The sequence below is a fragment of the Plutella xylostella genome, chromosome 9 (genome assembly GCF_932276165.1).
Source record: "Plutella xylostella chromosome 9, ilPluXylo3.1, whole genome shotgun sequence".
NCBI classification, from domain to species: domain Eukaryota; kingdom Metazoa; phylum Arthropoda; class Insecta; order Lepidoptera; family Plutellidae; genus Plutella; species Plutella xylostella.
In genome coordinates, this window is record NC_063989.1 from 4,237,369 (window position 1) to 4,251,867 (window position 14,499).

At 38.4% G+C, this 14,499-nt stretch overlaps 1 protein-coding gene across 17 annotated transcripts in view; it reads right to left on the reverse strand.

Annotated features, from left to right (window-relative positions):
- Window positions 1–67: 67 nt before the first annotated feature.
- The window catches only part of LOC105393136, a 123,960-nt gene continuing 109,528 nt past the window's right edge, over window positions 68–14,499 (reverse strand). For 14 of the 17 annotated variants that reach the window (XM_048622895.1, XM_048622893.1, XM_048622894.1 and 11 more), the window contains 9 exons: window positions 14,378–14,437; window positions 8,058–8,218; window positions 5,066–5,116; window positions 4,526–4,780; window positions 4,045–4,285; window positions 3,576–3,731; window positions 2,940–3,063; window positions 2,609–2,754; window positions 68–1,909 (listed from right to left, as the gene is read on the reverse strand). In XM_048622895.1, coding sequence (XP_048478852.1) covers window positions 1,887–1,909; window positions 2,609–2,754; window positions 2,940–3,063; window positions 3,576–3,731; window positions 4,045–4,285; window positions 4,526–4,780; window positions 5,066–5,116; window positions 8,058–8,218; window positions 14,378–14,437 — 1,217 coding nt within the window. In that variant the 3' untranslated portion in view covers window positions 68–1,886. The remainder of the gene's footprint in view (window positions 1,910–2,608; window positions 2,755–2,939; window positions 3,064–3,575; window positions 3,732–4,044; window positions 4,286–4,525; window positions 4,781–5,065; window positions 5,117–8,057; window positions 8,219–14,377; window positions 14,438–14,499) is intronic. The other 3 variants (XM_048622890.1, XM_048622902.1, XM_048622889.1) reach the window with 2 other exon arrangements.

A 14,499-nucleotide genomic window follows, 5' to 3' on the forward strand; every position in this document is an offset into this window, starting at 1 on the left:
TTACGATAACAATTGTACTCATTTGAGGTATTTAGCATTTAGGTAGGTAATAATAAACAAAACAAGATTATTAAATAAAGATTATTTTATTATTTGTGATGATTTTGAACAATAGTAGGTAGGTAGTTAAGATGTTATATCGATTTTAAAGTGTCAACAATAAAAAAATAATATAATAAAAAACATTTGTGCTTTACAAAATAAATGAACAAAATTACAACAATAGGTTAATTTGTATGAAAAGCTTAAGGTAGGGCAATGTAACTGTAGGGTAGAATACATTTCAAATCATACATAGGGCGAGAAGATGTTAAATGGAATTGACATAAAAAGTTACAAACGTCGTATAAAAATCTTCATAACAAGTACTTACTTACTTAAATTGATAGGCATATTGTAGACATTGAAGTTAGACACACAGTTATGATATTAGGTAGGCTATGGAAAAGCGGATAGCTCGCATTAAATTCATCTCAGATTCTTAGGACATTAGAATCGTGACTAATAAATCGTATAAGGACTATGGTTCTTTTATCATCTGTTTTTCAGATTCTTGACTAGGTATGCAATGATTTTTAAGTTGGTTGGGAGGTACCTAAAGTTTATAATTTATTTATAGGAGTAAATTAGTATGTAAGCCATAATAACATCTTACTGAAATATGAAATCTTCCCTCAATAACAACATTGATGATTATTTATTTATTACATCATCTTAGAATACGCTAAATTAGCCAATTATAATATACCTAGTATGTATTGTCAATTTTCTTTAAGCCGACTTACTTTTATACTCGCCCTACTATATAGCTACACAGTTTTAGAAGTAGTTTAATACCCTGTTCCTCTCTGACACATGTCGGTATCATAGAGGAAAAGCGGGACATCAATACATTTAAAATATTATATTGTGATCGTACCGTACATTAGGTTAGCAAGTTAATTTCATGCATATTTCATTTCCTCTGAATATTTCAGTAAAGAAGATATTTCTGCAGATACTTATGTATAAAATGGTAATTCATTACTCCATCCAATGGAATTTTACATATATTCATTTATTATATTGAGTAGCACAAAATGTCTAAACTTTGTCTTAATATATCAGGTGGTGTATAGTTTATAATATATTTCTCAGAAATCAGATTTCAAAGTTTGACTTTTGCCGATATAAAACCCGATAGTTTTCTACTAATATATTAGTAACATGTATTAGTAATACTCTCGTGCTCAGCTGCAATCTTTTAAATGTAACTTTAAAAGATCGAGCCCAAAACATCACTCCTAGTATAAATAAATAACTAAACTAAACAACTTTACAGATATATAAGTATTTTTAATATTTTTACATGATTATACAACACCGTATTCTATAAAGATATTCTTTGGGACGCTTAAAGCAACTTTGGATCGACTATGTAGGTATCTATGATATGAACACCGGTAATTTCTCAAACATCTTACACATTTGCCATAGAATGTTAGTCACTAATGTCAATGTAGTTAGGGTGAGATTCTAAACAAAGATAGAGAGAATAACATTTCTTCCTAGTGCTTTGGTAACGTTTCTTTATTAGAATTCAAGGGCAAACACGAGTCAGTAAACACAGAGTACAAAAGCCCATATTTAAATTTACAATCTACAATTTGACTGTAAAGTCGTAGGCATTGATTAAATTCCTGTGTTTTGGGCACATTTATAAATAGTCCTCTATAACTGCGATCCTTGTGTACTTTTTACATGCAAACACATTAACTAGTCCTACACGTGTCACGGGATAGTAATCCTTGTGTCGATGCGGTTAAGGGGCACAGTCGTCAGCGCTTGCGTCGCGCGGCGCAGAGTGACGGCAGCCGCAGTCGCCGCAGCAGCGACGGCGAGCGCTATCAGATGCGTTCCACGTAGTTTCCTGGTGATATAACAAACGAAATGAGATAGTATTCCAATGGATGAAGAGCTAGTCTCGTAATACCATCATAAAGGAGGACCGTAATTCATCTACAACATCATCAGCCCGTAATTGTCAATTTCTGCACATCTTTCCTCTCCATTTCAGGCCTCTCTCCCAAGGAGCGTCACAAAACTCTGTTCTCAGCGTTCAACCAACTGGAATTTACTACAAGTAAACTAATTGTAACTAGATTGAATTGGAGGGCCGGATAATAATAGTCCTTGATACCAATAACGATGCGACTTTATATCATTAGAAAGGTATTGCAATATACTACAGTAATTACTATGGAAGCCATTACTTATTTCTCATGGTCCTTGGACTAGCTCCATATTTTTTCCCCGTCCTCCTTTAATGAATAATATGAGCACCTCCCTGTACCTATACACTCACACCGCCCAGTGGCGCCACCTACTACCCTCGTCACTCACCGGGGAAGGTGCCTATACACCGCCCAGTGGCGCCAACTACCACTCACTCCAATGGGGAAGAAAACCAAGTGAAACTTTGGCAGTACAATCGAGTGTGCTTTTCAGGTTCTGACCAATTACATTATTGGGGAGAAAAATAGCGACTAAACCAGCCAATTAGAACTGGGGCTACTCGAAAGTGGCGACATGTGAAATTAGCTTTGCTAATCCAACCCTTATGTCTTACCGGGGAAGGTGCCGAGCCGGCCGCTGCGCTGGCTGGAGCCCACGTACCAGCCGTCGTCGCACTGCTCCAGCACGTACACCGTGTCGCCCTCGCGAAGCTCTAACTCGTCCGGGTTTTGAGGGCGGTACTTGTACATTGCGCGGTATCTGGGGAGAAAGTAAAGAAGGATTAAAGTTTCGTCGATTTACTTGGATTTTACGATTTTATTCCAGCAGAGATTTGAGTCTGTCGTGAGGGTGGATTCCTGCATGAGGTGACCGTTAACGAAATGAGAGGTCTCATGTGCCAGCCATATGCCCATGGTGATTATGATAGGGTAGTTGGTACTTACGGCACAGCCTCGGCATTAGTATCCACATAGAGGGGTTCGGTGTTGTTGAGGTCGACGCCAGGCGGCGGGCCGTAGCCGCGGTCCGACGGGGTCAGCGCGGACTGCGCCGGCCGCGCCGTGTAGCCTGGAATGGAGGGAGGATTGTTGAGGTTTGAGGTTAATGGAGAGGAGAATTGCAGAAAGATAACAAGAAGGAACGAAAATAGGCCTACACCCAAAAGGGGCGATAGGAGATTGATGTAGGTAAAATTTTCTATACCTACATATAATGTCGGCAGTGAAGAATAGTAGGTTACTTGAGATATAGGGACCAACGATCGAGATATGTAATGTTGTGGTTCTATTTTAGTGAGGCCTATATCCTACACGGGATGATTATTCGCTGATAATGATAAGTATCTCCTACCCGCCTTCGGAGCGTATAGATTATGCAAAATCATCACCATATTCACCATGGCCCACATATGATTTATAAAGGGCTATGTGCATACGTGATGAATAATTATGATGTGTACGTATAGTCTATGGTAAACAGGACCCTCAAGACCGGTTGTGATGGAAACTCACGTGTGGATGCCCTTTACCCAGGGGACATAGAACACTAAGTCAAGTCTACAGCTACAGTCCTCAATCTACCTGGTAGCGGCTGCGTGGCGGGAGGTGCGTTGGCTAGCGCGGGGCTGTTCAGCTGAGGCGTGTAACTGTGCGGGCCCATGCTGCGCCGCGCCGCGCCCGCCACCTGCCCGTGGGACGCCGGCGAGGCCAGCGGCTTGTCCGAGTTTAGTTGCGGGTCTGGAAGTTGAGAGATGTAGGAGATGAGAATTGAGAGGAGGGTATTTATGTTGGTCTTCTTATTTTGTCGGTGACAAATACAAGAGCTAGCTATACTAAGATTTATTTACAGGATGGCACTGATTGGCCAGGGTGTAGGTACCTGACGTATATAAAAGAACTCGTGCAGGCCCCGTATGTTTACGTTTAGAAGCTATATAGCTCCTGAATTCAGCAGAATCATCAGTTGCCGACATACTACACACGCAAAACTGATGAAGCTTCCTGTACGTGATGTTCATCCGGACCCCTTCAAAACGCATATGACACTCACCAGGTTTATTCTGACTGGGCTCCTGCAGCACTTGCACATAGCTGTCCGGGAAGATGCCAGTCTTGTTGCCCGTCCGCCCCTCCCACCAGTTGTGGTCTATCCTCCTCGTCAGCACCACCACCTCGCCCTTCTTCAGAGGCAGCTCCAGGCTGGTCTGAGCCGTGAAGTCGAACTTGGCGCGCGCCTTGCCTTCTAGTGCTGGTGGCTTCTTGGCCGATTGCGCTACGTCGCCTTTTAGGATCTGGGAAGAGAGGGTTTTGGGTTATAGTTAGCGGTTAAAATTGGTTATCATAGATATAAGTGCCATGTAGTAGATTCTTCAGGCCAATGAGGCCTTACTGTTCAAATACCATATACATAATATGTTTGAGGCATTTTAGATAAGAAGCAGAGTGCACCTGATGAAAAGGAAAATGTGGTGCAGAAGAGGTCTCGGTCAAATACGAAAGGTGAAGAGAAAATAAAATATAAGTACTCTTACCTCCACATAATTGTAAGGGAACAATCCAATCCTCCCGTGCAGCTCTCCCTCGTACCAATTCGAATCGATCTGCCGCCTCACATTGATGAAGTCTCCCTTCTTGAAGCTGAGTTCCCTCGGAGTCTGTCCGTTGAAGGCGTAGAGCGCGCGCGCGGCGGTGCGGTCCGCCTCGTCGTATCTGTTCAGCGGCAGGATGTTCTTCTGCGCAGGCGTGAAGTTGTCCTGGTGCCGCCTGTTCTGCATGTCTTGAAGCTCCTGGAAAGAGTTTGGAGTTAGGAAGATTGGTTTGGGGAGGGCAGTAATAAGCGTATAAATACAAGTTAAGATGATGATTGGTAAAAAACTGTAGTACCATGCAGAAGCCATACATATGAGATTAAAAAGTATTGTTTATGTTGTTTTTAATGAATCCAGCCGATTTGATACTGCCGGTAGAGAAACTGGTGATGAAGAAGAAATTCTTTTTTGCCAAATTCAATTTAGCAAACACAAGTTAGACGCGCCAAATATCACACAGTCAGTTTTTCATCAAACTATCACCTTTATCGATGCATCAAAGGCATCTATGTCTGACGGATTTATCTCCAAATCCTGAAAATTCCAAGAATATCTAAATAACGTGACACAAATGTAACTGAACTAGCAGGTAAATGAAAGTGAAAAGGTGGAAATAAAATCACAACAAAAACGGTATAGAAACACGATGCGTTACGAACCATGTTTTCATGGTAATTCAAACGAAACGTTTGATCCCGAACTGTTGTAAAACTATAATAATCACGATAGTCAAACTACGTCCGGTGTAGTAATGTGTTCGCCACACGAGAGCACGTTCGGTCACTGCTCATAGATATAAAACTGTCAACGAGTGTTGTTTTTTCGCGCTGGTCGATGCAACGTGGAGGTATGATCCGTGTAATCACCCGCACAGAATGCCCACTGTACACTGAGAAATATCTCAATTGCCGGCTCGAAACGGATACCTATTACCGTTTCATATCAACACACGGTCACTTTACACTCTTTGCAGAGAGAAAATAGAGTCCATACTAGCGTGTGGACTCACCCATGTATACAAAATACAGTGATGTTGGTTAACGGATTCACGAATACATAACTTATGTACAAGTCAAGGCCGATAGTGGGCCGGTTCCAAGATGGTCTGTTTAAAGTTGAGTAGAACATTGAATTCCGAAGTTATTGCATCATCGACACGTATGGGTATTATAAATACAAACAAAACGTTCAGATGAACAAAAATATGAATTTCTACTGTAATATAACATAATCCAGGTAGGTATATTATAATAATTTCTTGTTTAGTTTCAAATTTACCTAGTAACTAAGGTAGTAGCGTGGTTTGTTTTGGTTCCCACGCAACATGCGACCCACGCTACGAGGTGTAAACAAAACATCTAAATCTAAACATAAACAAATTCACCCAAGCAGCAAGTATGCAATAGATAATAGCGCTAAGCACAGTCTATAGGAAAGTAGTTAGGTAAATTTGTTCTGTTGCTACTGAGACGAAAGGGAGTTGAAAAGTACCTATGCACAATTTGTACATACCAATGACAATCAGATAAATTTCTCCATGGCCACGAAACGTGGTGAAACTAGAAATGTAGAGGCCTCTCCGTGCGGAACAAACGCACGACAAACAATCCCACATACTTACATACAAACATACAATACATACAGTCATAGTAAGCATTACTCTCCTCTATCCAACTACACTTCCGTTGTATTGTTGGCAGGTGGTTATGCATGTGTTTGAACGATTTCGTAATAAACTTTTTGTGAAAAGTAAAAGGTTATCAAGCGTTTAACTGACCGACCGCTTTAACGAAACGAGGTAGATACAGTCAACCTTTACCTAGACGTTACGAGTATTTTTGTATAGAGTCGTTTTGTGGTTTGATCTCTCATTTTAATGCAGTGAAAATACATGTTTGTTTTTTTTTTCTGTATATAGATACGGAATGGGGACAACTTTCTGTAAGTAAATATATAAGTAATATACTTACCTAGGTGAAGTATACCTAACGTTACGAGTTAAAGCGGAACTAAGATCTTTAACATAAGTAGTTATAAATTAGTCTAGTAATATCCATGTTCATTGCATCGTTTAACCACACGTTAGACACTAGACACTCAACTTGTAAAAGAAACCGCGACCACATAAAGTTTCTACATAAACTACGGTCAAGTTGATACTAAAGTAGTTGTAATTATCTTGATTCTTGAATAAATATCATGTTTATGAAAGTTCAAGTTCTCTCGCACGCACGCCGCGATAGAATCTTTAATAGAAAACGCTGCTTTACAAGCATTTTATGCAAACTGAGATGATAATCAAAATGTAATCAATGATGATAGCCCAGTGACTCACACTCATAAGCATAACGTGCGTTCTTTCTATTAAAAATAAAAATCCAGCATACGTACAAATTATGTATCTATCTTTAGTCCAAATCACTTTCGGATTTTCGGTGTAATTTCCGGTAAGTATTGATAAATATGTATAGAGGAATGGATTAACCAACCGTTCTTCATTTCGTTACATACATACCAAGGTATTAATGTATGCTTCTAATGTAATACACAATCACAAGAAATCACATTTCTTCACAGTATGTATTTGCGTACCTACTACATATTTGTCAATTTATCGATCGGGCATTGCGCTTTGCGAAATATCGATCAAACAAAATTAAACCGCTTTTGCGTGTTGTACGGTAAAAATAGCCCTATTATTAAGTCAGTTCATCCTTGTGATATTTTATTAAAAATGCGAAAGTTTATAAAAAATATTAATGTTGGTTACTGTATCTAAACATTTTTTAACGGATTTCGATGAAATTCGGTATGGAAGATGCTGACAACGGATTGAGACTCAATACTCAAGTCATACCATTACTAAATGATCTTTACACTACAGTAACTACCTCACTGTAATATTTTGAATAATTTACATTAATTAAGGTTCTGAAGCCATTCGTCAAGTTCGCTCCAACGTGCGTGTGACCCAGTGAACTCGTTGTGACAACAGACAATTTGTTTCCTAATTCTTCAAAGTATTTCAATCAATATACTTACTCGTGAAAGCACGCGAGTGCAGTAATAGTCTTCCAATGCCTTCTAGGCCATTTAGGATTAAACCATTTGCTCGCCAATAAAATAGGCAAGTAATTAGGTAAGTACTTAATTAAAATTAATTGTGCTGACTACATTACTGATTTGTAAGCAAAAGCGGTGCTTCCTGGAACAAGTTCAGCTCAGCCCTATAATTTGTTGCCCTAGTAAACTTATTTTGGTGTTGGCAATTGTTTAGGTTGCAACGGACAATGGACTCATACTTTCTGCATGATAGCGGAGGCTATTCCTTTCACGCGATAACCCTAGACCAGTTTTATTGTTTGTCACAGGCAAAGTTTTGCATCGCCCTCACTCATATTGTGCAGCCTCGAGAGCGAGTGCGACGGAGAACTATTGTCACGTCTTGCTCTAGTCAGGGTAGTTGCACCCTCACCTGCAGATACTTGGCGCGGCGCTGCTCCCGGTACAGTCTCTTCATGTGGTCCGCCTGCTGCCTCGCCAGCTCCCGCTCGGGCACCAGCGGCAGCGGCGCGCGCCGCACCGGGCAGCGGTAGTGGATGTTCACGTCGCCTTCTACGTAGCGGCGCGGGGACTCTGCGGGGCGGAGGGGGGGGTTGAAATTGATGTGGAATTTATTTGACGTTTTTGTCTTTAGTGAGGCATCATTGGTGCGTTTTATCGCGTTGCGTCGTCGCAAAAAAACGGTTATAAAATGTATGGTAAAGACGATGCTGCAACGTCGCAACGCAGCAGTGGAGCCTGGTCTTTCGGATTTGGGTGTACGGTACGGTAATGTCAGTCACCATTCATAAATGCATGAGAAGAAATGGCGAAAGAAACTCCTGAAGAGAGTTAATAGGTGAAGCAGGAGCTGAAGAATAAGGTTTAAAATAAAAAACCGATTTGAATCGCATCTTATGTATTTCTTATTTAGTATTTTCATCATGGTTTTTAACAAATCTTTGTATATGTCTAATATTTTTAATCATTCCTATACATTACACTCTGTATACTTAATAATTATTGTGTTGCTTCACTAACAAGTTTATTACCTACCACTTATGTATACAATTATAGGTATAATTAAACATGTGGATAATTAATTAACATCATAAGATTCAACTGTCGTGACATCCATATCAATAAATCTATAAAGTTACGATGCGATTAAACAGGAAGTAGCAGGGCAATTAAATGTTGTTCTTCGATAAAAAGGCAATATTTTGGATAATGCCGACTTTCCAAGTTTTTAATTAGGCGCAGAATTAAATATAAAAAAACGTATATTTTTCAAGTGAAAGTAAAAAATGCCAGGAGCTGTTTTGAGCAGCCAACGTAATATTTTATACTGTTTTATCGCACCGATTACGTTAAACGACGTAACTTTGGACTAACCAGTTATAGTACATATCAACAACAACATAACCGCGAGTTATTTAAAGTAATCTTGCTTAAACCATGGACAATAGAATCATGCGTTGTCGTATCTTATACATCGTTAGTTGTGGTACGTTAAGGAATTCGCCTTTGTGTGAATAGCGCGGAGTAGAAAGGGCGTATCTGTGACTGTATCGGTTGAGGGTTAGGCCCCGTTGGTTCCGAGTCGGGGCCACTTTCTCGGCGGGAGTAGTCATAGTAATTCTAGGCACGCGTATGGCGAGCCTCATTGTTATGGGCATTTTCTGTATTGTACTGTTGAGCGCCTTTTTGCGTGGTTTGCATATGGCTTTGTTGGTAGAAATGGAAGTAAGTATAGTCAAAGGCGTACCTACCCAGGTAGGAGCAGGGGGGGGCAGCTGCCCCCCCTAGCTGAAATCCTGGGTACGCCCTTGAGTATAGTGGCAATGTTTCTCTACTTAACTTGAAATTATTGTTATGAATGTCATTCCTATGAGTCCTTTACATTGTAAGTACTTGTGTAGCAAAAATATTTTATATGAAGTAAACACAAATGTTTAGAAGATTTGTATCTACTACGGTAATTTTACTAGAAAGCACATTTTGATGAATCGCATCGTATTGAGGATTGCGGTTACAATCTTAAAATCGCATACTTTCATAGATAAGTACAGATGGCATACCATGCTAGGCGACACCGCTTATGAAATAGGTATGTCTGGGGGGCCCCTCTATATGACGAATTACAAAGTTTCAGAGCTTTATCTCGTTGTATTAAACGTGCGTCTCGTTCGTTACTTTTTTTCAGTATAGAGTAACCCTCCTGACATGTTAGTTTCCTGCGAAAAACGCACGACGTGAACTTTCGAAAGCCTTCGTATTTCACCGGCAACTTAAGTTATTTTCCTGAGAGGCAATTTCCTTCTTGGTGAAAACAACATGGTAAGAACTAGTATCCACTTACCCGATTGCATGACTCACCGAGGAAGTACGCATTGCAGCAATTCGAACTATAATAACAGTTGTTTTAATTGAGATTTTTTCAATTAATTAAAGTGAAATTGTGTTCGGAAAACAGTGGACTTTCCGAAAGAGCCAACTCTCTAGTTCTCTACCCATGCAGTCACGTAACTGACTGTTAGATGCAACATAAAACGACAACTTGTCACTTTCACTATACGCAGGGCCGATGGACCATTCGAATGTTATGTTATGACCATAATTATTAGGTATACTTTAAGGTAGCGCCTGTAGACATTTCATTGGTATGTAGATAAAAAAACAGGTAAAACTTGAATGTAGAGATATCTCCATATCAAACACATCATGCCTTGTGTTAAATCATGTGAAAATAACAAAAACTAGTTTTCGAAAGACTGTTAGAGTAAATTGGAGTTAAATGAGTAAAATAATTAGAATAGAATAGACAAACTTAATAGATGTGATCACAAGTTCATAAATTATCTATAGAGCTTCCACTATATTATTGTATTTTTGACGTCCCCTTATGTCTGGTAAGTAAAGTTGGTTTTCGTTTGCAGTCATCAAATATGTATGGGATTTCGAGTGTCAAAAAACTAATAAAAATATGGACACAGTATAATTAGTCACCGCAAATTATAAACATTATCGGTCCATGATATTAGAGCAAAACATCTGAAAATCGCAATGAGAAAATAGGAAAAACAGAAAACTAAGTAGAAATTCTTCGTGAAATCAATAATGATAATAGCACATATCACTAACGAACAATGCCCGACATGCGACGAGAACGACGAGCATGTTATTGTGATTAAAATGATCGCATTCGGTATTATTACCCGATTATTGTACTAGAACATTTTGTTTATTTAGGTACTTTGAAACATAGAGTCACGCTTGTGACCCAATTCTATTGTTTCGGGTTCTATTTCGATTCTATAGATATTTTTAAATGCATACACATATAGGTAACCATGACTAAAAACATCTTAATAACATTACAACATTTATTTTACAAATGCTTAGAGAGTTAAAGGGGTAGACATGGAAATCCAGAAAGTCTCATTTCCCTTATGACCCAAGTTATGAGTTAACATCTTTATAAATAATCGTATTTTACTGTAAATACCTAGCACATATCCAATAAAAGTAGGTCAAATAGAGCCAAAAGTAGTAAAACCTTTCTTACGAACTGAGCAAGTGTTATTGAATTACGATATTATTTAACTTTCAAGTGCCTCGCTGGTGCTATTGCGAAACCGGCAAGGTGCTTATTACGACCCACTATCTGATGCGTTTCATAATGATCTGCCTCTCGATCATTGGGCATAGCGAACGAAACCAATCAACTGGAAATATTAAATGTAAAAAGGGAAAATAATCTTTCTACTATAGCAGTCTTATATACACTGCCGTGCAATGAAAAAGTTCCACTCACAAAATCCCAAGAACAAACAACCCCATTTTTTTCAAAGATTTAATTTTAAATTGGAACAAAATATAAACGATTTTAGTTAGTTATATCCTGATGCTCTGTTAAATGTACTTCAATGTTGCAGAAGACGGCATTAAGATAGCCTTTTCCGTTTAGAAGTAATTTTGTGCTTTTCTCAGTGGAACCTTTTCATTGCCCGTGAGTGTACTTATAAATTAATCTGATTATAGTATAGTAGTCTATAGTAATTTAATAGTTTTTATTTAGTTTTTTTTGAGCAATATATTTTGGGCATTATTGGGCAATATATTTCTGGGCATTGACAAATAACTTCCTATCCTGCTATGTTATGATTATTAATTTAATTTATTAATAGAGGTCAATAACACAAAATTATTAACTACTCACCGAAAATGCTATCGTACATCATTATACATAATATCAATGATTAACATAGCCATTTTATTATATACCTAGTCACTATTCTATAAAAAAATCTTATAAAATCCAGATAAATAGTTAATTAACCTTTAAGTCGTTAAAATACTTATGTTAATCACAAGTAGATCATAATAATGATATTAGGAATTCAGTTGTATCATAATGAGGTTACCATTATACACAAACGATTTTCAATGACCTATATTAATGTAAAATATTTCATCAATTAAAATATCAAATTCCAACACCGAGGCCTCTTTTGATTCTAAATCAACTGTAATCAAAACAGATAACAAACCGTAAATAGTCATCTTCTTAATTTGTTTCAAGATCCCCATTTTGGCACTAGCAGGTTCACGCACAAAGCACTTCACGTAAACAACACCGGTGTTCCACAGGGCTCGCACTAGCGGCGGCGACACTGGCTGGTGGTAGATTGCCGATAACTTTCTTCACCACCGACTTGACGACATCTCCCGCCAAAACACTTCGTCACTTTCGCGGGTCTTGCGCGCGCGCCGGTCGCTTGTTGGATTTATCTATTCTATTGTTTATTATTGTCACGGCTATTACGTTGGATTGCTACTTACGGCCTAAAATGGTCAGTCGTTTTAGTAACATCGTATCATTATCTAAATTATCTATCTCTATTTTAACAAAAAAGTCAACATGTTCTCATGAATTTTAAACACAATCTCTATAATAAGTATGTATCGTCTATATTTATCGATGTCGAAAAAAACAAACAATGTGAATTCACATTGGCGGAGACAAAAACCAAAGCTTTATAGTGGCACGAGTGCTATATTATTTAGACTTTAAAAAACGTTGAACAATAAAATTACTTACTGTACGGTAGCGGAGCGTATACATCCGGATATATGGTGGTTCGGTTCCCCCAATTATCAAACTCGTGGATAGTGTGCCGATTATCCATGGCTTGAGGTTTGATTGAGTTCTTTCGAAGGATGACTGAAGCATTCTGCTCAATTTGTTTGGGTTTGACAATGTTCATGTCATCAGATGATTGGTATATTAGTTTTCGTCTCGTGTTGCTGTTATTTTTGGGAGCCTCTGATATGTTAGTAGACACAAGATGCGGGTTTGTTTTGGATCTATTATTTTCTGTAATTAGTGAATTTCTGTTTTCAGTTTTTTCTTGCAAGATGCTTGGTACATTATTACGAACGGCGTTTTTCACGTCATCACTAAGATTTTGTTCAGCTACACCATTACTAGAGGGAGTGGTATAGTTATCAGAATGTTTTTCAATGATAAAATCAATATTATCTTTTGTTGCATGTATTTTATCAGTATCGGTATGTACATCGATAACTTTATCTGCGTTATTCGAAGTAACATTCATTGTTTGAACATCCTGAACGGTGTTTTTTTGTATTGCCGTAAAATCATTAGTGGGACTGAAAGAAGAATTCCTAGATTCACTGTTGCTCATAGATAAGAAAGGTTGTTTTTTATCAAATGATTCATCACTCAGTACACTTTCCGAATCATATTTTGAGACTGATTCATTCGGGCTTGTTTCTTTAGAGAAGTAGTCACTGTTTCTGTCTGATTCTTCCCCATTTTCATACAACAAATTAGTTTTCATGTACTTGTTCAGTGCCCTTTGGGACTTGGACAGGGAACCGGTGGCCGGGACATCGCTGAAGAATCCGTCATCTTCGTAAATGTTATCTTCATTTTTAATAATTCTTCTTCCGAATACCGGTTGATCACTTTTGTTCGTCATATTGTACACCTTTTTTAATAATCTAAAATATTCTATATTTTCTTTCCACTCGGCACTTCACAATTTGCGTCAACAGTTCGCGAACAACTAAATCCGCGGTGATAATGATATCATCTTATCTGGTGATAAAATTTTGTTGTACTATGATGATATTCGAGAGCACTTGTCGATATATGAAAATAGCGCGCGAACAAATTGTTTTACAGAACACGGCTTAGTGAATCGGAGGCCTCAAAGGCAGTATTTACATTGAAATAAAAAAACCGAACCGACAAGTTTCGGCGCTGTAGATACAATCGGAATGGATGACGCGAATCTTGATCCAACCAATCATTACGTATGAGTGAGCTTAAGTATTTTAAAACACAAAATAACATCTCGATTGCTTTATAATGACCTCGATTATGAATATTTAGGTTTTTAATTTGTTTCCGAGTCCACGTTCGGTCGCGATGGCCACTAGAGTAAGTTTAAGAGAGAGGTTGTTTTGAACAAAGGCCATTGTTGCTTTTTATTCGCACAGATATTATAGGTACCACGTAATTGCGAGTTTGTTAACTCCCACGAATGTAAACTAAGCAAATTTTGGTAAGAAAGCACTTCCGAGAAGACGACTCATTTCTCTTGAGCACGTTTATCTAATGTTTACAGTTTAAATTGTGTAATTTCCTCGAAAAACGCCGTTCTTACGAGATAAATTAGAACGATGATCTTACAAGAAGGTAAATCCAATTAAAATAATTACCTGTATCAGAGCTCGTTCCATTGGATACTCGGTGCGGCGGTTCGGGGGCTGAGTCGGCGTCTAATATCATGATAACAAAAATGTGCATAAGGGACTCAATTCATACATGTAAAAAAAGGATA